The sequence below is a fragment of the Saccostrea cucullata genome, unplaced genomic scaffold (genome assembly GCF_032062105.1).
Source record: "Saccostrea cucullata isolate Sc308-1 unplaced genomic scaffold, CSIRO_AGI_Scuc_v1 ctg629, whole genome shotgun sequence".
Classification (NCBI taxonomy): domain Eukaryota; kingdom Metazoa; phylum Mollusca; class Bivalvia; order Ostreida; family Ostreidae; genus Saccostrea; species Saccostrea cuccullata.
The window spans coordinates 1-21606 of NW_026923658.1; the positions used below are offsets into that span (position 1 = coordinate 1).

At 32.1% G+C, this 21606-nt stretch overlaps 1 protein-coding gene across 1 annotated transcript; it reads right to left on the reverse strand.

Annotated features, from left to right (window-relative positions):
* Nucleotides 1-45: 45 nt before the first annotated feature.
* LOC134264596 (transmembrane protein 256 homolog) lies at nt 46-9712 on the reverse strand. Its single transcript, XM_062746879.1, has 4 exons — nt 9409-9712; nt 5761-5801; nt 5383-5463; nt 46-370 (listed from the first exon to the last, which is right to left on the reverse strand). Exons 1-4 carry the CDS (start codon nt 9626-9628, stop codon nt 227-229), a joined length of 486 nt encoding a protein of 161 aa, XP_062602863.1. The 5' UTR covers nt 9629-9712; the 3' UTR covers nt 46-226.
* Nucleotides 9713-21606: the final 11894 nt, after the last annotated feature.

The window sequence follows — 21606 nt, forward strand, 5'->3', positions numbered from 1 at the left end:
ACTTCATTACCTCTTTTCTTCAACAATATAAAGAATAACTTTTTATCAGTACTTTATTGTGTGTCATAAGACAAATTTTGGTCTCCATTGTATTACAAAGAACTCAAAATCAATATAAAAAAGTTTCTTACACATGATTTTAAAAGTATAGAATATGAAATATACATTTACAATTTATCACAACTTTTCTTCACATCACACCAGTCTGTCTGTTTGATGTTACTCATTATAACAGCATGCTTAACCAAGCAAAGATGAGGGCAAATCCTCCATAGGGGGTGATGTATCGGATTTTTGTGTTTCCCGTTAAAGCATGAACGTAACAACTGCCAGAAAACAGGACGATTCCCAGGGTCAACAAACTGCCAGTCTACAACAGAAGATTATAGAATAAACAAATGTAATGTTTAAATTTACCATGCACATTCCTGCAGGAAAACAGGAATTCAGTAATTGTTATCTGGACAGTAAGTTGCTGTAAAGAATGGTTAATTATCTAGATTTGCACATTTCCTTCAGATTTGGAAGAATACTGCAGCTGTGGTAATTAACATATTTTAAACATCAATGACATGTTTAACTTGTTCACAGTGCATTAGACCTGAATCTTTAAATTATCATACACTATTTTTTTTCAGAGTCATGATTTTTATGATACACAGTAAGCAGTTAGGAACTGGTGATAAGGCCAAAAAAATAATAGTCTTGTTTCCTGCTACCAGCCTGAAAAAATAGGGTAGGTAGGAACAAAAATTATTTTATTTTTTTATTTTATTTTTTCCAGAGGTATTTTTTGGATATGAACTAATACAAAAACAAAAAAAATGTAATAGGTCAACATTACACAGGTATATCTTGATACCTCGAAAGTCTGCGGGACTGAGGACAAACTTCGAGAGATCAAGAGTTCTAGTTTTCAAGAGTCTGGAATTTTACATTTTTTTTTTTTTGGCAGTATTTAAAATTAGTCTAACCGGATGTAATGATTTTCATGCAGTACTACCTTTTCACACGTGGTTTTTATAAAACAGTGATATGATTTCGTATTTTAGATGAATATCTTTTAATCTGAGTAAAGCAAAAAAAATGCACATCATCATTTTATGTTTATTTTTTTTATTCTTTACAATACGGACATCATACTATGCATTCGTTATATGAAAACGACATTTTACAGCCCCGCGTGGTGCATATCATTGTGATTTTTTCCAAAAACATGCATTGAACAATGTTCTGTAAGTATTTGTCCAACAATAGTCGTCATATTGACACTAAGGCTGTTTCTGGATTTTCATATTTCGTTAAACTTTGACACTGACTTGAAATAAAAACTAAAGAACTATATGCGGTATATTGCATATATTGCCCCCACAAAAGTCAACTTTTGAAAACTTTCTGAAATGTGCTGAATTCAATAAATTGTACGAGAAATATAAATTAACATAAAATATTATGGTGTCAAAGCAGTGTATTCACAATTTTTGTTTTTATGACGTCACAAACTAGTCCGATTTTATATCCCTTTTCAGAAAGAGGACAAAATGGACAAATTTTCAACAATTTTAGCTTTAAAATTTATAGAGCGCAAGTTTGTTCAGGAACAATATTGACATATTTTATTGATATTATCATTCTACACATTATATCAAAATATTGATCCTGAACACACATGCGCTTGGTGACTTTTACTCAAAATATCGACGAAATATGTACATTTTTCTGCAAAATTCATAAAAAAACTGAAATTTACGTCATGTTTGTGACGTCATTACGTACATATGGCGTCATTACTTATGAAAATTTTCAGTGCTTTGAAGTCAGCATATACTCCCCTGTATAAGAACTTAATTAAATATATCTCCATCAAAGTTTGATTTTGGGGGCAAATATTGGTTATTACCGAATAAAGTTCTTTAATAAGTGTTTCGTTTTGTAATCTGCAATTATAATTTCTCAGTGACACTGCTTTCTAAATTATCGTAATACAGTCGATGTTAATTATTTTAATAGCATATAGGCAACATAAGATTAATTATAAATCAATTATCACCTTGCAATATAAGTGTCACCTGAATAAACATCCCGTTTCACGAGACCCACGTCTTCTGCCTGGGGCCATTAAATGTCCAGGTAAAGTTGCTATTTATATAACTTGTATAAACATACCAACTTAAAGGTATCGAGGGAAAATTTCAATAGAATATGCATAGCGGGACTTTATTTTGACTTCGAGGGATCAAGGGTTTCGAGAGATCAAGAGTTCGAGAAATCAAGAGTAAATTTGCTTAATTATATAGGGGAAGAAATCAGGACTGGAGACTCACTTCGAGCGATCAAGAACTTCGAGAGATCGAAGTTCGAGCCATCAAGAGTTACCTGTATTTCAAAATTAGATATTATCACATCTTTACATACAGTTTTATGAACTACCACTTGATAATATTTTTTTCTTTACTTTTTGAACATGAAATTCCTGAAATTTACATTTTTTTCCCCAAAACATAAAAAAAACTTTATGGTTGGGTGCAAAAAAATAGGGTAGGTTGGGTAGCAGGAAACAAGACTATTTTTTGTTTTGGCCTAACATTAAAACAATGTGACTAGATAAAACATTGAAGAAAATACACAGCTGCAATGATATTTGAAGAATATTTTGCTGTTGTTGTTTTTAGACGGAGGCTGTATGACAGCCTCCGTGTATAGGGATTGTCTTGCCCATGGAATGTAAACAGGAAAGATTTCCCAAGCACCATCTATCGGTGGAATTGTTTTCATTACCTTGAGAATTCTATTTTTAGAGCGACTCTGCGTTACACCGACCGCAAGGATAGGCATAGTCTAAAACAAAGATCGCGTCACATACAAGTATAAACAAGCAGTTCTACTTTTTGTAAATAAACAGGATTTGTCTAATATTTTTTTAAAATGACGTGTATATAAATACATTTCCTACGGAATATGTAAAAAAAAAATGTGATTTACTATTAATTTTTATCAGACAGAATATTAGGAGATTTTGTTCCAACAGATGATGATAAAGCATGTTTTACAATATGCCGAGCCTTTTCCCGCCGGTTCTCACACCAAAACAAGAACGAGAAGAAATGAAGTGGCGGATCTAGAGGGAGTTAGGGGGGGGGGGTTAACATCCGCGGAGAGTGATCGAGGAACCCCACTTATCAATTGATTCTTTTATTAAAGTAAAAACTATCTCTAGTTACAGATTAGTTTAAACTTTAGTTTTATATTTAATTGTAAAAACTTCCACCAGAATTCGCCTGTGTATCAAACTAAGTGTGGAGACGCAGATGTACCTGTATTATGTATTGAAGAAAATCCTGCTATGTCGCATGCAAATGTTTTATGTCGCAGGTATAAATATAAGATATTTTAATAATAGATCAAGCATTTCAGTTTTAATGGAATTTTTTGTGCTTGATTGTTGTTTGTAATCTCATTTTCATTCCTTTTCTAATTTCTTTTTGAAAGGACCGATAAATTGGTTTGCAGCTGATTTTTGACGCTTGCATCAATAGGTTTCATGGAGTTTTTTAATCTGACAAGGATCGATGAATAAACAAATGCATAGTATTTTTATATGTAGGAATATTAACAGTCTAGTTTTGAATTGTTTATTTGATATTATGTATAATTTCAGGAAACACATGAAAATAGATTTACACTTTCTACAAGCGGTTTGAGTGTTTGGGGTACCCTCACATTAGATAAGAGAGAAACAAACGGCAACTCTGATATTGAGATCAAAATGCATTTGTAACGTTTGACCCTTGTGTACAACCCAAATCTTGGTTCATAGGATTTACATGATTTATCACATAATATCCTAATTAATAATTAAAAATCATATCTTCTGAAATAAGTTGTCTTATTGTCATATCGTTGATCCTTATTTGCATTTGATACTTGTGTTTTACCTCTTTCACATCCCAAACTTTATTTATTATATACAAGATTACATGTATTTCTGATCATTGGTATTCATGTCAATTTTTTTTAACCTACATCATTGGTAAAGTGATTGTTTTAACTGAAAAGCAGAAATCATAGTTATATATTTATAAGTTTTCTCTACGTAATTTGTAATCATGTCTCATTGTTAATGATTGTTTTAAACAGATAAACTGAAAAGGACAACCATTTCCACTGGTATACGAGTAAAGAAAGACATTTTTTGGGTTAATCTGTCATATGATAAAATACTACATTTAATAATTCCAGAAATATTGGTTGTCAAATTTGTCAAGATATATCTTTGTTATTGTAAGCAATACTCCAGTTCTCCAAAAACAATTTAAACTTGTGAAATAGCAAGTCTTATGAACTTGATTGTTCTGTTTACATAAAGTAAGAAAGTATATTTTATTCCACTCAAAAAATTGTGTTCTGGCACGAACATTTATTGCATGTTAATGAAGTTGTATTACTTAAAGAAAATTCTGTGTTGCTTTCAAGCTAGGTCACCCCATTTTGTATCACAAAGGTTTAAGACAAACTGTAATATATTATGTTGTTCATGTCCAATTACCTGGCTGCTTCTTTTTCCATGTTAGCTCATATCATAACATTATTACAATAAGGCCGAGAAATTTTGATTTTGGTAGCTGTTACAGGTCATAATTATGTTAACAGTAGGTCTCTGTGACCTATAAATAAGATATCTTGAAATATGGAGACTCCTGACAGGCTGAGGCCTAGTGCTGAATCCAGAAATTCTGAAATAGGGGGACCAGTTTGAGGTCAGGGAAGGGGCCCACAGCCACAATTAAAACACTCATTTATCAAATATTGCGTATTTTTTGGACTCAAAAGGGAGGGGGCCAGGGGCCCCTTTTAATTCCGCCAGTGGGCTCATGACTAGAACATACTAAACCTACATTCATCAAACCGGGCCTGGGGGCATACAACTTAGACAAGCTCACTTTTGATCTCAGTCTCACTTTTCCACTATATATTCCTTAAGTGAGACTGGGATAAAAAGTTAGCCCGTCTAAGTTTTATGTCAACCAGGCTTAGTCAATTACTGTTTCTTACTTTGAAAGGTTTAATATTGAAAGTATCTCATCTAAATAACAGTGAACTTTAATCAAGGCGAAGTTTACATTACAAAGATGAAATTATAATATCCCAAAAACCTCATGAATATTGGAGTATCCTTTGAAAAAAATGTTGAATTGAAAAAAAAACTACACATTATTTCTCATAATATTCTTTACAGCAATGTATGACATATATATTTCTTTTGTGTTCTCTCATACATGAAGCCTCCGTCTAACAGTACTTTCAGTACTTTGATTGTGGATTTGTCCCGTCCACAAAATGTGTACAACTGCTGCTAAAACCCAGTATGTAGCCAGTACTTACCAGGTATGGTCTGTTGCACAGAGGAGAGCACACTAGTGCTGCAGAATGCACCAAATGCATCTTGCTCCCGGTATCAAAAATCTAAAGCAAAGAAATGATATATAATAAATCAAAAGTAGCTCAGTGTTTTTTACACAATATATTTTAAATCAAATCCTGCCAAGAAAATGTGTAATAGAGGTTAATTTCATTGAAAGCATATTTTCATATACATGTATTATTTTGTAAACTAACATTGAAATTTGTAAATTGATGTAGATATACAAGCCTTAATAATACAAGAGTGAACATTCAATGTATTATCAACCACAGAAAGTTAGCACGTTTAAAAAGCGCCAAGAAATCATTTAGCGTTTTCTTTTATCTAATAATACTTACCTTTTTCAACTGCTCTCCTTTTTCATCTTCAACTTTGAAAGCTTTAAATTAAAATATAAAAGTATATAAATCAACAATTCAAAGACAAATATATACAAGTAGAGTTCTTTTTTTGCACTGTTACTTTTATAAATTAAAAATTTCTTTTCTTATTTCTGTTCCAGCAACAAAATGTTAAGTCTCTTGGACCAGTCTTGAAATATCTGCAGGTACAGCTAATGCTACAATAGGGGCAGATGTTTACACAGATTTAAAAGGTGCTGAAGGGGCAAAGGGGGGTCTACCTCAATCCCCTCTAGGAAACATTAACTCCTCTTAAAATGGCAAAGAGACATGTACCTAAAAAAATGACTTAAAAATTCTTATGTTCACATTTTTGTATGGCCAGAAAGTCACCAGTCTGATATTTGTTAGAGATGATGTAGACTCTAGCAATATACTGGGAAAAAAAACCTGGATCCATGTGAAATCAATGTGTGTAAATCATATTTATCCATAGTTATACTGAATTATTGGTAAAAAAAAAATTGTCTTTATTTTATGTTAATTAAAATAAAAAAATTCTGCACCATAAAATTTGGACAAGTTTTATGAAAATATGGATTCCAAAATAAATTCTGAAGACAATTATTGCTTTAAACAGGTACAGTTTAAAGTGAGATAAAAAGTATTTTCAGATTTTTGTGCTAAGGATTTTAAAGTATGTTAGGAGGTGGCGTAGTCTTGAAAACTGTTGTCATTTCATTCCATCTATTAAATTAGCCATATACTATATCAAAATATTCAATTTTATGATGAAATCAGATGCCTTTGAATATGCACACAAAGTATGCATGGTAATAGCTGCAGATCTGTAGCGTTATGGTTTTATATATTTTGTCTTTGGACCATAACGCTACAGATCCTGTAATGCAAAAAGGTGCAATTTACGGCGCTATATTTTTTGCACTCTATTGAGGAGAATTTCTCCACTTTTTAGCATTGGTCAATCAACTACCTTTCACTCTCTAAGTCTAGACACACTCTGTAGCCAATATGTATATTTTATCCACCTCCCAACCATTTATAGTTGTCTCTACAGGCAAAAAACTCACTTGAAGTGAATTTTCAGCAATCTAACAAATAATCTTCATCCAGCGAGTTTAACACTTGTAGAGACAGCTATAAAGGGTTGGGAGATGGATTACTCCTACAAGTAAGAGCCTCGGTTAACGTCCCTACGCTCCTTATATACCTCGGACTCTTACATCCGAAGGCCATTTTCTAACGAGCTCGTTCCGCCTCAGATTTTGGGCCGAACGTATTATGCTTGAAATAAACTGTTAACAAGTAATTTTCAGGTACCTACGTGTTTGCATGGGGTATGAAAGCCACAAGAAATAATAAAATCCATTTTATTCAGTGTGCATTATTGTTAATTAAAGAAAATTGTCATTATTCCAATTTGTCACCAGAAGTACTTTCGATTTGACTTCACATTAATTTTGCGGATTGGTTGTCAGAAAACGAAATTTTCGTTGCCTTACACTAGTTTCGTTTCGTCAGATTTTCTGAATTCCATTTCTGAATTTTAAACAGATGAATTGTTTCAATTTCTGCTTTGATTTAAAAAATAATGGATTTATTGCTAATATGAGAGGTTAACAGTATTTTATGCGTAAGTTTTATCGTAAATATTGAGTATTTTATTATTTTGTACCATTCCTTAATATACAAAGCTTTATTTCTTAATAAAATAATTTATTTCCACTTGGGGTTTCAGCGGCGAGAATTTTTACAATGGATGCTAGAGGTTACGCGGCGCCAAGTCAAAAGTATCTCGCCGTGAACCTCTAGCATGCTGGAGTAGGAGACGGATAAAATATACAGATTAATTAAATAATGTGCCTATAAATAGGAAGTGAAAGGTACTTAATTGACCGATGCTGGAAAGTGGAGAAATTCTCTTCAAAAGAGCGCAAAAAAAATTGTGCCGTAAATTGCACCTTTTTTGCATTACGGGATCTGTAGCGTTATGGTCAAAGACAAAATATATAACGTTAAAACCATAACGCTATAGATCTGCAGCTAGCATGGTAAATCAAAGGCCTGAAGGGCCTGCGAGTTGACTCGCTCGAGTCAATTGAGCTTTTTCATACATCTGGGCACAATACCTTCATATATTCAGTTTATTTTGCATCTTAAGAGATTAATAAATATTATATGTCTGATCCATGTTCGGTTCATAAATAAAGTGTATACGGTATTGCTTTTCCTTTATAAATACAGGTTGGCACTAATGGGCTTCCGTATTATTTTGACTGGATTCTATAATGAATTTCAGCACATTAGCTGAAGTGGTCAGTGTTATGGAATAATTAGGTTATAGATTCCCACAGCAAATCTGGATTCTAAAAATAGATTTTCAACAACAACTAGCTGCAGCTAATGAGGGAGCAGCAGGTGTTACGGAGTACATGCCAAGAAATCTCGTCCGATTTCGACAGCGATGGAGTCAATAAAAGTGTAATTGATGCAAATCACCCATATTCCCAAAACGCCAGCAAGACAATTTACTGCAGCAGACTTCTGGGGGTGGATCCTAGGTTTTAAGCTTTCTTAGTTAAAGAAAAAATAAACTTCCACCCCAGGAAGTAGTACAAATACCCTAAAAAGTTACTGTCAAATATCTTTATTTACAAAATACGTTTATTTAAAAAAAAACAAACATTGGACTGAAGAAAATAAGAAAAAAAAACAAAAGAAAATATTCACTTTAAAATGAAAATATACACATAGCCAATCGGGTAACGTCTACCCATTCAGTACTCGTCTCCATCTTGTTCAACCAGGAAATGATGTAAACTTCCGGAAATTTGGTACTCTTTTATCTATATTTCCACGCGGTACTTCAACAACTACATGAACTACCAGACGTCAATTTATCTGTACTGAGAAAAATATTTTGAAATTGAATTACGTAAAAAAAATTGAAAGGCAGCTTATTTTATTGAAGAATTACTTTACTATAATTAATATCATCCCCCCCCCCCGAAAAAGGCAATTGGGGGGGGTAAAGGCTTCTAAATAACTAATATTCTACCTATAATTTTAACCCAGTAAATTTTAAGATCCCTCCCTCAAAACTGCAGACATTAATTGCTTTCGCACGTCTCCCAGGGGGAGAATCACAGATTAATGTTAATTCGGCTTTTATTGAGTTTGCTATACGGAGAGAATGCTAAGGTTTTCTTGGCATGTCTAGGACAATTATAAATAAACTTCAGATGGGAAGATTAGATCCGCCTAACATTTTTGAACATATTCATACGCAGTAATTGTACATCTTACAGGTATTTAATCAAAAATTTCTTTAAAAGCATGAAGGTATAAATAATGTTACAGTATGGAATTTTATGCAGTTTTTACCTCTTAAGTTTATACAATCACTCAAACCAAAGCATGTTTTTGCTAGAACTATTATCTTTGGCGTATGGATCACCTTGATGAATGCGTGAAAAATTTTACAGCTCTGAAACGCTTAACCCTCTGATTCTGAAACGGCTATGTCGACAGGGAGTCGCTCGCTACGCGAGCCAACTCAATAATGTACGACACTGCCGACAAACAAAAATACATTTTCTATTGAGATAGATATTAAAATAATACCATGAGCTCCATACGCAGCCATTGATACTGCGACTGCACCGGACAGGCCGCCGATTCTTAGGAAAAACCTTGATCCGTGCAGGGCCATTACTTCCTTAGCTTTTGATGTGACTTCCTGTCTCACCTCACCTGCAGCCTTCTCCACCTCTTTCCTGGGATAACCTAGCTGTGTTACGGCTTTATCAAGGTAGAATAGACCCAAGTTCAAGATCTCTGTCATGTTGTTACATTATAATCGTCTTGACCTCAGAAACCACCAATTTATTGCAACATGGGATTTTGTACTTTCGCTTTCGTACTTGAGAACCTGTATGTCGATCCCGATCTAAATAATACAAGCTAATTCAGAGAATTCGTGTCCCCCGCTTAGGGAAAAAGTAGGATCCCCCTGACTGAATTTGTAGAATTATTTGATGTATACATGTATACTGAAGCAAATAAAATGCATGTATGTCAACATGCATTTAAAGATTTGATTGCTTATTCTTTATTATGTGTATAGAAGATTCTTTTTATATGGAATATTTATCACACTGTAATGATGATTTTATAACCTAATAATTTTTTTTATTTCACATGCTGATAAATATCATTTAGTAGAAAAAAAAAAGAAAAAGAATTTTAAAAAAGGGAAGAATAGTCCGAGTTTCGATCCAGGGACTTTTCGCAAGTGAAGCGTGAGACATACCACTAAACCTCGGAATCGCTTTACATGAGGTCAAGTATATATCATGCAGAAGTGAAGCCACATACATGTATATATACAGGGTGTTTCACAATATATGTTACACATCTAAATGCGCATAATCTGAATATCGAGCATGATACCAAAACACTATAAGCATATATAAGCATATATTGATCTAAAATTATATGATATTGCAAAGTATCAGGAAAATTATAATATACCAATAAGTAGCTGACAATTTAATTAGTGATGTCATAATTTCAGCTGTTCTCAAAATGGGGTTCAACTCGAAGCAAAAAGGTGCAGTTTCGATAAGGCTGTTCTGTGGCCCCTCGAGAAATGCTATGAAATTGTGATATGTTGTAGATAAATGTCTTAGCTTCCTAAAGATATGAAAATAATTAATACTGCACATTTTCCGGTCACGTGATAATTAAAAAGTTTAAGTATACCCCCTTCCCTTCATTTTAGGAGAAGGCATTTTTAAAACGGGATACTGGAGTTTTTTCAACGTCAAATCATAAATGAAATGTGATAAATGTGAATAAAGACATCAATTAACCAATTTCAATATTCATTTTTACGGAAAATTAATAACATTTATTTCATGTGAATGTTTATTAAGGTCTAAGATTTTTCTCGAGTTTTAATTGTAACTTTTCTTTAAAAGAGGATGAATTTAACTTAAAATACATGTACATATTTATACAATATGAACAGAAACTTTTACTAGAAGAAATTACTGACAGTTTATATTTGAACATAATAATCAATTTGTAATAGTTTTCAAGTACGCAGGGAAGCAAATGTAAAAAAAAATAGACATGAGGCAGATCAACTTTGACTGAAATTTACAGGTGTTTTCAACTGTTTTCATTATATTTTCATCAACTAAAGTTAAAGTGTAAATTTTTTTGTGAAATTATATAGTAATACAATAAAATTTAATTTTAAACCAAGCTTTATATAGTCAATATATTTTATCAATATAACAATTATCAGTTCCTTACCGGTGAAACCAGAGGCGAATACAAGTACAGTATCCTTATCGCCTGTCCGTATGTCTGGCTGTCCGTCCCTCTGTCTGTCAGTCTGTCACATTTAGTTTTCCGCACTTTTCTCTATAGACGCTTGCTTGCAGATTTCAATTTAATAAGCTGTATATTGCTGAATTAGAGATCGAGTTTGAATTCCGTTTCGCTTTATTGAATTTGATGTTTGACGGTATTATGATTTTTTAAAAGGGTGTCGAAATTATTTTTCGAAATGCTTGTAAATATTTTGCTAAGTTTTGGTTATTGAGTCAACCTCGATAAGTAATAGATCATATTTGTATTCTATTTCGCTTCAAATATTTTTTTTATGGAATTTACATTTAAAAAAATAATAAAACCAGGTTATACTTGCAGGTTGAAAACTATAATTGGTTATGCAGTATTTAACAACTTAAAAATGAGCATTATGTTCTCAGCAACTGAAATAGGCCAGGACCTTTTTCGTCTTGCTTCACCAATTCTAGTTACATTTACTAGACCTCATTGATTAAGTGCTAATCAGATCGCAGTTCAAAATACATTTATAAATGTCAAAGATATGTGTTAAATCCCAAATCCTGCAGAAACCAATACATCAAAATCTAGTCTTTATTAAATTTACGTTCCCTACAGAAATACTGTAAACGTACAAAATTTGGCTGTGTATTCTTTTTAGCACTTTTGGAGGAAAGCAATCTCCGCTTATTCAAGTACAACGCTAAATGCCTCGCACATATATATCTATAGAAGAACGTTAAGATATGCGCTAAATCAAATCCACACTAACTTGTTCAAAATCCAATTTCCGCCAAAATACCGTACGCGCTTAATATAATATACTGAACAAAAAAAGAAACGCATAATCAGAATAATATGAAATTCTAAGTTTTCAGTTTAGACCTTATATTACTTAAGCGATTTTAGAGTGTGTTGTGATAAAAATCAATGTTGCAAATTGAAAAGTCAAGCTGAGGTCATTTTCATTGCCCCCAAATTCAAGGGGCATAACAATATGTACTGTGCAAAGTCTCAATGTTAGTGGGTTTCCAATGTATCAACCACACGGAAAAACATAAAAAAACATTCTCTAGCAGACTGGAGCAAGGGTTTGTATTCGATAAAAAGGCTTATATTAAATATTTGTTTTATATATGTTTGAAACAGAAAGCTAAGAATGGACTTGTTTTCACTTCTTTAGTTCAATCAGTCAGAAAATATAATTAAGATCCAGCATCTGGACCATTTCTGGCAATGTGCAACCCTAAATTTGTCATAATTAAGTGCATTTTTGGTCAACCTTTTACTCTGAGCATTCATCAATGAAATGTAAATCAGGCTCAGCTTCTGAAACAAGTCTGGTACTGTGCATCCGAAGATGCATCATGAAGCATGTTCGGTCATCAAGTACTTATAGCAGCATTGCTATAAAAAACTTGAACTAATACTGTAAAAACATTGACCTCGACACATATTAGCGTAAAAAGCAGCATCTGAAAGCCGACATGTGACAAGGGATAACTAGATCAGGGCACTAGATGATATAAAAAATAATCTGCTTGAATTTTTTTTTAACTGGGAACACCATTGCCGACGGTATTTAGAAAACTCCCCTAGTCCGTGTAGTTTAACGAAAAATGTGACGTTAACGTTATATGCTGGCGACGAAATAAGTATGGATATAATGTATCCGAAAATGTATTCTATAGTTAATGTTTTCGAGAATTATCTTTAATTTTTAACAAAAATGTGCTACTTTTGGCTTAGTATTTTTACCTGATGTATGATCAAGTAAACAGAAGGTGCTAATTATAGGTATGCAAATTTTAGACAATTTTCAATTTTTGGATATGAAGTGCTCACGCGACACTCATCATATTGTAAAATATTAGTGTGTAGGGTATATCTAATAAGTGGGCAAAACTAGGTGAGTGACCCTCATGCACTTCATATTCTAACCATCGATTTATAAATGCCACCTTCTCATATTTTCCCATAGGCCTAATGTTAAAGCATTTGCGGGTACATCTAAGTTAGTGTCAGCTACGGCCTGAATTTATTTCATATCAACTTTTGAAATATTATTAACAAAAATTAAGATATTCATCTTGAATTCTAAACTATAATTTTACATGACAACTCCCTGTGGCCTAATGAAGACCCATATTGATTTTGAGGTCAAAAGGTTAAAATTCAAGGTCGTAAATTTATACATTCTGTCTGTGTTTAACACAATCATTTCCGGGCGATATTTCAAGAAGATTTTGAGCTTATGCAATGTAATTTTATACCAAAACTCCCTAAGACCTCACTCACCCCTCTCAAAGTGACCGCCCAGTTTGTTTTATTAGTATTTATAGTATCACATGTCGCTAATTTATGCATCAAAATGTTTGGAATTCTCTCCTCTTTGCACCTATATACAAAAAAGTGAATTGCAAAAAAAAATTATTACCTTTAAGGTAGCTAAACACAGTTTCGTATAAAATCCAGTGGGTTTTTCCCAGAGAGCAGCATGTTGGGATTTTCCTGCTATTTATACTAGGAGTCTAGATGAAAACTGCATCTTTTTTGCTTTTATTCGCATAAAGTAGTGTCTTGTCTTAATATTTAAAGAAAAAAAATGTGCATTCAATTTCAGAAAAAAAAATTGTGAGAATTTCAAAATTTTTCGCTTACCCAAACTAGTCCCTCAATAAAAAAATATCACTACGTAGCTTTATCGAAAGAGTCCTCCCACATACACATAAGTGCTGGACTGTTTATTGAGATTTGTATGAAAGAGAACAGTCACATGTTAATCAAATGTAAATAAAATATTTCATCCAATTTTTGTTTTTTTAAGATATTCAAAGCATAAATTGAGAAGAACATCTAATGATTTTTTTGCGCATACTCTTAACTATTCGTTCGATAAAAAATTATCAATATGTAACTTTATCAAAAGAGTCCTTCGACATATACGTAAGTGCTGGAGTGTTTATTGAGATTTGTATGAAAGATTACAGTCACATCCCAATTAAATGTTAAATATTAAACTATTTCATCTAGTTTGTCTTTAATAAAAGATATTAAAGCATTAATTGAATAAGAAAATAAAATGACTTTTTCTTTGCGCATATCCACAAACTAGTCATTTGATAATAAAATTATCAATGCGTATAACTTTGTCGAAAGAGTCCTTCGACATAATTCCTTGATTTGCATGAAAGAGAAAGTCATATATTAGTTAAATTTGAATGAAATATTTCATTACACTTTTTTTAATTTCCTTTGAATACACTAAATAAAAAGTTGATAATCATACTTTCAATTCATTTTATTACAACAAATTGACTAAGGTGATTTTGATTGAATAACTTGCTAGGCACCACAATGTGTTGCAATGCATTGCAGCAGAGTGCATTATGGTGCAGGTATATCTAAATTTCAACAAGCACAAATATTTTACTACTCAATGCTTTAGAAACATTCCCCACCATCCACCCTCCAAAGTTACCCTTTATATACAATTTTCTCTTGCGGCTGATTCTAAGTGACAAAATTTGCATAATGTAAGTTTTTTACAAAGTTCGATAATCAAATTATGCCCCTTTGAACAACGTAGACAAAACGATTATGTAAATGTTCAGGCAAAATAAAGGGATAACAGGCTTGTATACTATATAAGGCTAGAGAGTAACATACTCATTAGCAACGTCGAATGTAAAGCTTGGTCTTACAATGTTTTGTGAGTTAATCTCACTAAACAGGTACTGTTAACTGCCAAAGCAGTACAGAACAGCGCCTTTGATTGTGCTACGGAGTAATTGGGCGCTTTGTTTGATTGAGTTTCAAACAGTTCACTCATCTATCAAACAGGAAAAGTCGTATTTCTTTTAATGTTGAATTTTATAAAAAATAGACCATGTACGATTTAAGTAGACGGTACGTGAAGCAATGACAATGAGATGCATTGCTGTGCAATATTTTTTGTTAGAGCATTTTGATAGTTGGTTTTCCTAGACTAAAAAAAATTAAAAAGAAAAACGAACTTTTTTTTTCAACCTTATCTTTAATTAAAAAATGTAGAACAAAATTGTACTTATAAATCTTTGATTGACATGAAAAAAAATACATTGCAGTGCAATATAAGTGTAGGAAAATTCTTAATTTTGAGATAAGAAGTATTAATATGCATGCAAATAGAAATCAAATGACTCAACAGTCACATAGAGTTCATTTCTTTCAAAAATTTTCGCTTACCCAAAGTAGTCGCTCAATAAAAAATTATCACTACGTAGCTTTATCTTAAGAGTCCTCTCACATACACATAAGTGCTGGATTGTTTATTGAGATTTGTATGAAAGAGAACAGTCACATGTTAATTAAATGTAAGTAAAATATTTCATCCAGTTTTTTTTTTTTTTAAGATATTCAAAGCATAAATTGAGAAGAACATCTAAGGATTTTTTTGCGCATACTCTTAACTATTCGTTCGATAAAAAATTATCAATATGTAACTTTATCAAAAGAGTCCTTCGACATATACGTAAGTGCTGGAGTGTTTATTGAGATTTGTATGAAAGATTACAGTCACATCTCAATTAAATGTTAAATATTAAACTATTTCATCTAGTTTGTCTTTAATAAAAGATATTAAAGCATTAATTGAATAAGAAAATAAAATGACTTTTTCTTTGCGCATATCCACAAACTAGTCATTTGATAATAAAATTATCAATGCGTATGACTTTGTCGAAAGAGTCCTTCGACATAATTCCTTGATTTGCATGAAAGAGAAATAGTCATATATTAGTTAAATTTGAATGAAATATTTCATTACACTTTTTTTAATTTCCTTTGAATACACTAAATAAAAAGTTGATAATCATACTTTCAATTCATTTTATTACAACAAATTACTAAGTTGATTTTGATTGAATAACTTGCTAGGCACCACAATGTGTTGCAATGCATTGCAGCAGAGTATATCTGAATTTCAACAAGCACAAATATTTTACTACTCAATGCTTTAGAAACATTCCCCACCATCCACCCTCCAAAGTTACCCTTTATATACAATTTTCTCTTGCGGCTGATTCTAAGTGACAAAATTTGCATAATGTAAGTTTTTTACAAAGTCCGATAATCAAATTATGCCCCTTTGAACAACGTAGACAAAACAATTATGCAAATGTTCAGACAAAATAAAGGGATAACAGGCTTGTATACTATATAAGGCTAGAGAGTAACATACTCATTAGCAACGTCGCATGTAAAGCTTTGTCTTACAATGTTTTGTGAGTTAATCTCACTAAACAGGTACTGTTAACTGCCAAAGCAGTACAGAACAGCGCCTTTGATTGTGCTACGGAGTAACTGGGCGCTTTGTTTGATTGAGTTTCAAACAGTTCACTCATCTATCAAACAGGAAAAGTCGTATTTCTTTTAATGTTGAATTTTATAAAAATAGACCATGTAAGATTTAAGTAGACGGTACGTGAAGCAATGACAATGAGATGCATTGCTGTGCAATATTTTTTGTTAGAGCATTTTGATAGTTGGTTTTCCTAGACTTAAAAAAATAAAAAGAAAAACGAATTTTACCTTATCTTTAATTTAAAAAATCTTTAGTTGACATAAAAAATAGTTTAAAATACATTATAGTGCAGATGTTTTAAAACTTAAAAGCTATGGAAATTTTAATCAATATTTCTAGATTTATATTCTATATGTATTTAACATTCTAGTATACCGCGGTATTCACTTTTACAATAAAAATCATTTACAATGTGTTTTCATTCAATATTTTTTGTCATTTATTCAGAATTTATTACGTTGCCAAGACACGTACTCTTCTTGTAATTACTAGTAAGTGTAGTAGCTAGGGTCCTGATACATACTCGGTTTAGATTTAACTGGAGGTCCAGCGAAAGGCGGTTACCACTACTAAGTATCATTTGCCTAATCCAAAATTTGATAATCTCTCAAGAATCTAGAAATGATGTTACGGATGAAAGTTTTGGAGATAATGTGCAGTTTTAAAGCTCAAAGTCCATTCAAACATAATAACCGAGAGAAAAGCAAACACAGACCTCTAATATATCAGAGGTGGGATCAGGTGCCAAGGTGGAGTGAGCAGCTCCCAGCGACCAGTCACACCCGCCGTGTGCTCCTTGATTTGATCGGGAAATAACGAAAAAGGCAATAAGGTCATCTGAAAGTACAAAATGAGAGCTTTTTATTTTCATAAGCTGGGATTGAATGTGTTGCTTGGGAATCCTTTCATAGTAACTGCCTCAAGTTTGTGATCAATTAAAGCGCAACGGTACATTTCATATGGTTTGACAGCCATCAGTAAGGTTTTAACAGTTTTAACTCATCATACTCAATCTGTTTTCTACTTTCTTTTCCTCCTTCCGTCTTCCCTCGTATAAAAAAAATATGTGTCACAACAATGTATAGTTCAACTACAGGTGCAGATTTAGAAGCCGAATCCTGTGCTTTGGTCATGTGTACAGCCATGGACAACAGATAACAAGGACAAGCAAAAATGTGAAATAAATAACTGAAAGATTGTATGCTATTTGTGATGATGATGAAATGTCCTTTAAAATATTACTCGTCACTACATGTTTTCGTTTTCACTTTTTATTCAAAGAATTTCAAAGGTTACATTTAATCACTAAACTATCAAAACTAGACTCCCAATGATACACAACTCACATCTCATCTCTTTCCCCTAAACTCCGCCCACATTTATAAAGATATCCAATGAAACTCAAATGTAAAATCAAAGGAAAGAATGGTTGACATAAATTTCTACAGAATTCTCTGGACAGGAAATGCTCAAACTTTTATCTCTACTCTAAACATATAACTCACAATACTGTCATTGATACTGTGGGACGGAGGGGGAGAGATGTCAAATTTGATAAATACAACACAGATGCAGAAACATCAAAGTAAAAGTAAAATACACAAAATCACTCTTTGACACAATGTACATGTACTTCCTACGTTTCAATGGAACTACACTGTAAAAAATGATGTTTAACTTGTGTTTAATTTTTAAACAGTTGTGTTTTACAATTAAACATAGTAGGTTTAAATACAAAACACTAGTGTTTTATACATAAACACTGATGTTTAAACTGGTGATCAATAAGTAGGGTGTTTAATCATCCGTCTTAAACACGTAATATTCATATGCATCAAATCAAAAAATAAATTAAGTATTGCTTCTTAGTATTTGCTGTATGAATTTGTCATTTTTACAGTGTCTTAATTTACGAAGTAATTCCGCACATAATATTAGATATTTATCGACACAGAAAAAAATACGAATAGCAAGGCAATATGTTGACTTTAGATCATACCAAACGCATTAACAATTAACATTAATTGGTAGTAATTTTGTGCCAAAATTTCAAAATTTTCAGAAACTGTTAAAGAGGAGATAAAAACAAATATTATGATATTTTCTATAATTGTATCGATATTTTAATCACCGGTGTTTAACACGAGTGTTCATTTCTTAATCATATATGTTTATAAATTAAACACATGGTATTTATATTGAAATTGCAAATTAAACACCAGTGTTTAATACGTTATGATAGAAAATGACGCAGTTGATTATGTCATAACATGCCATTTGAACGCAGAAGATGCAGAATCACGCACATACTGACAAGAAACACCATATCTAGCAAGGAAATAGGAGGTATATTTATACATTTCTTTACGTAAAATCTTTTTAAAAAGAATGTTGAATACATTAGAGATCTAAAATGCTTTTCATTTATGAAATGCAGGATTGTTTCCTATAGTTAATAATCGTCTGAGTGCAATCCGACCATGCGCAGAGGTAGACAAATAAATGCTTATGTAGTCTTGATATCTAATGTCTAATTTTAAAATTTGCAGGGACATTCATCTATTACTGTGAGTCCTGAGAACGAGGATCATACTTAACCGTGAGAGGTGAGTCTTAAAAAAAAGCCCCCCCCCCCCCCCACACACACAATTGGATCCTGATAGATGAAAATAAGCCAATTAGGTACCTACCCTTGCTAATATTTATGCTCCTTAACATGCAACAATACCACATTCGCACATGTACTAGCTGCAGATCTGTAGCGTTATGGTTTTTATGTATTTGTCTTTGACCATAACTAATACATAAAACTATTACGCTACAGATCTGCAGCTAGCGCATCTACCAACAATAATTTCATCTCCAGCTCGTGCACATACATGTATTCTACTATTCTTTAAGGTAACTTTACTTTTTGGGAGGGAGTGTGATACATGATAGAAAATGCCTTGGGACAAGGTAGCCCCCCCCCTTCTCTTAATTTTTGCTGTTGGGTTGCTCCTACAGGTACATGAACATTTATTTTTTTTTAGTGTACAGACTGTACATGTATGCTTATACATGTATGATTTACAGGTATTTGAATTGCAGATTTTTATTCCAAACTTGTTTCTCAGTATGTATAATATGATTTAAATTGGCGTGAACAATAACAATCATTTTTTTCGGTCTTTATGCATTCTTTTACAGATAATTATCTGAATTTTGCATAGTGAATATTTTTTTCATCCATCTTTCAGGATATGAAGGAATTAGAACTACTTGGGGTGAATACAATTTTGAAGAATGGAAAACTGGAGATCATCATCCGTTGTAGAAGAACCTGAATTTTACCCGCAACCAGAGGAGCTAGACTGTTTAACTCGGTTAGAATATGATATGGATATTGAGTGAGTGATACCCCGGCATCTCTTATTTAGTAGCAAGAATTGGTCCTTTACAATTCAAAACTGGAAAAATTTCTTTATTTGGTTAAAAATGAATATTTGTGGAAGTATAAACTTGTAACATTTACAACTAGATTTATTAGTGTTATACAAGTACATATTATACATGCTGTACCAAGACAACAAATATCATTTTCAGTTTTTTGTATCATATTTATTCATCATTTTGCTTGTTTTATTTATTAAAGACCCTCCCCCGCCCTCCCGACACCAATTTATTTGAGTTTAGTTTAAAGATGCAGATTGTACATCTTCATGCCAGTTTATTTTGAGAATTCTATTTTTTCAACCAAAATTAAATAATGTATCCATGTGTTGGTAAATGTGTTATTTAATGTTTCAGTTGTTTATAAAGTTTGAACCCTCAATCAACATTAAATCAATTATTAATTACAAAAAGCTTTATGTACAACATATTCATTATCAACCACAGTGTGTTTTGTACTGATTTATATTTGTTTCAAATAAAAATGTTGAAAACTTATATACACGTTTAAGTATTTATTTATTTTGTAAAATAAACACGTTGAAGTGTTTAAAAATTGACCTTTAAACATGTTTAAGTGATTATTATCTGTTGCATCAAATAAATATGTTTAAGGTTTAAATGTTTAGGTTGAACACGTTTATTTATTAAACATGAAATGTTTAAATTTTAAACACTCACGGTGTTTATGTAGTAAACTCTAAGTGTTTATTCAGTGTTTAATCTTTAAACATTTTGTGTTTTTGAAGTGTTGAATATTAAACCTCATGTGTTTAGAATTTAAACATTCTAACGTGTTTATTTCTTAAACACTTCTTGAGGTGTTTAAATTCTAAACGTGTTGAAGTGTTTATTATCTGTTGCAATATGGTGTTTATTTATAAAACACTTATTTTTTACAGTGTAGTCGTCATTTTGTATAAATATATAAATATATATGTTGACTAGATGTTTTGATTACAAGTTTTTGTGCTGATGTGTCTTTGTGATGTGAATCGGTTCTTTTATAATAGGTAATCGCCAGCTAATCTTATCTGTCTTATATAGGATTGAAATTTTCGTGATTTTGTCAGCCCAAGTATTAGACTGCTGTTTATAGACCGTAGTCTCGAATACTATGGAACATGGAAAAAAATCATCTTTAAGTTCATGTATCAATATAAAAAATTAAGGGGATGAAAAAAAGGAGGGATCCATGGAGACGTTTCACGATTATTGAATTCCTGGTTAATCACTAAATTTAAAAATCGTTAATTACTATTTTGATGAAAGAAGGGGGAGGGGGGTCTTATAATGCATACTTCGTACAGTAGGGTATTTTTCTGTGGAACGATATTATTTTGTGGTTTTCATCAAATAACTGTAATGGTGTTAAGTAGAGAATCATTGTACATCAGATGGTTTGAGAAGCAGTGAAAGCTCTCACGAACAGCAGGTGAATAGTCAGCATGTGTAACGCTCTGTCAAGATTGTTATCGCTGTTTAGATCTCCACATTGATTTCATTTACGACCTTCATTTTATTCTGTTTGTTGGATAAAAAAAAATCACTTAGGTCATTGATTTAGCATAAAATCTTTATAAATTAAACAACATTGTTTAAGCTCTTTGAAAGATATTTTAAGTCTTTGAAAGATATATTATCGAACGAAAGAAATTATATGACATATATTATTTCTTTCCTCT

What these genes read in the sequence shown, in the direction of transcription:
- LOC134264596 (XM_062746879.1), bottom strand. Translation starts at nt 9,628, where the DNA reads ATGACAGAGATCTTGAACTTGGGTCTATTCTACCTTGATAAAGCCGTA. An exon ending in GGCTGCGTATGGAGCTCATG is followed by an intron (nt 5,802 to 9,408) that starts GTATTATTTTAA and finishes TTTAATTTAAAG; the next exon opens with CTTTCAAAGTTGAAGATGAA. An exon ending in AAGGAGAGCAGTTGAAAAAG is followed by an intron (nt 5,464 to 5,760) that starts GTAAGTATTATT and finishes TCTTTGCTTTAG; the next exon opens with ATTTTTGATACCGGGAGCAA.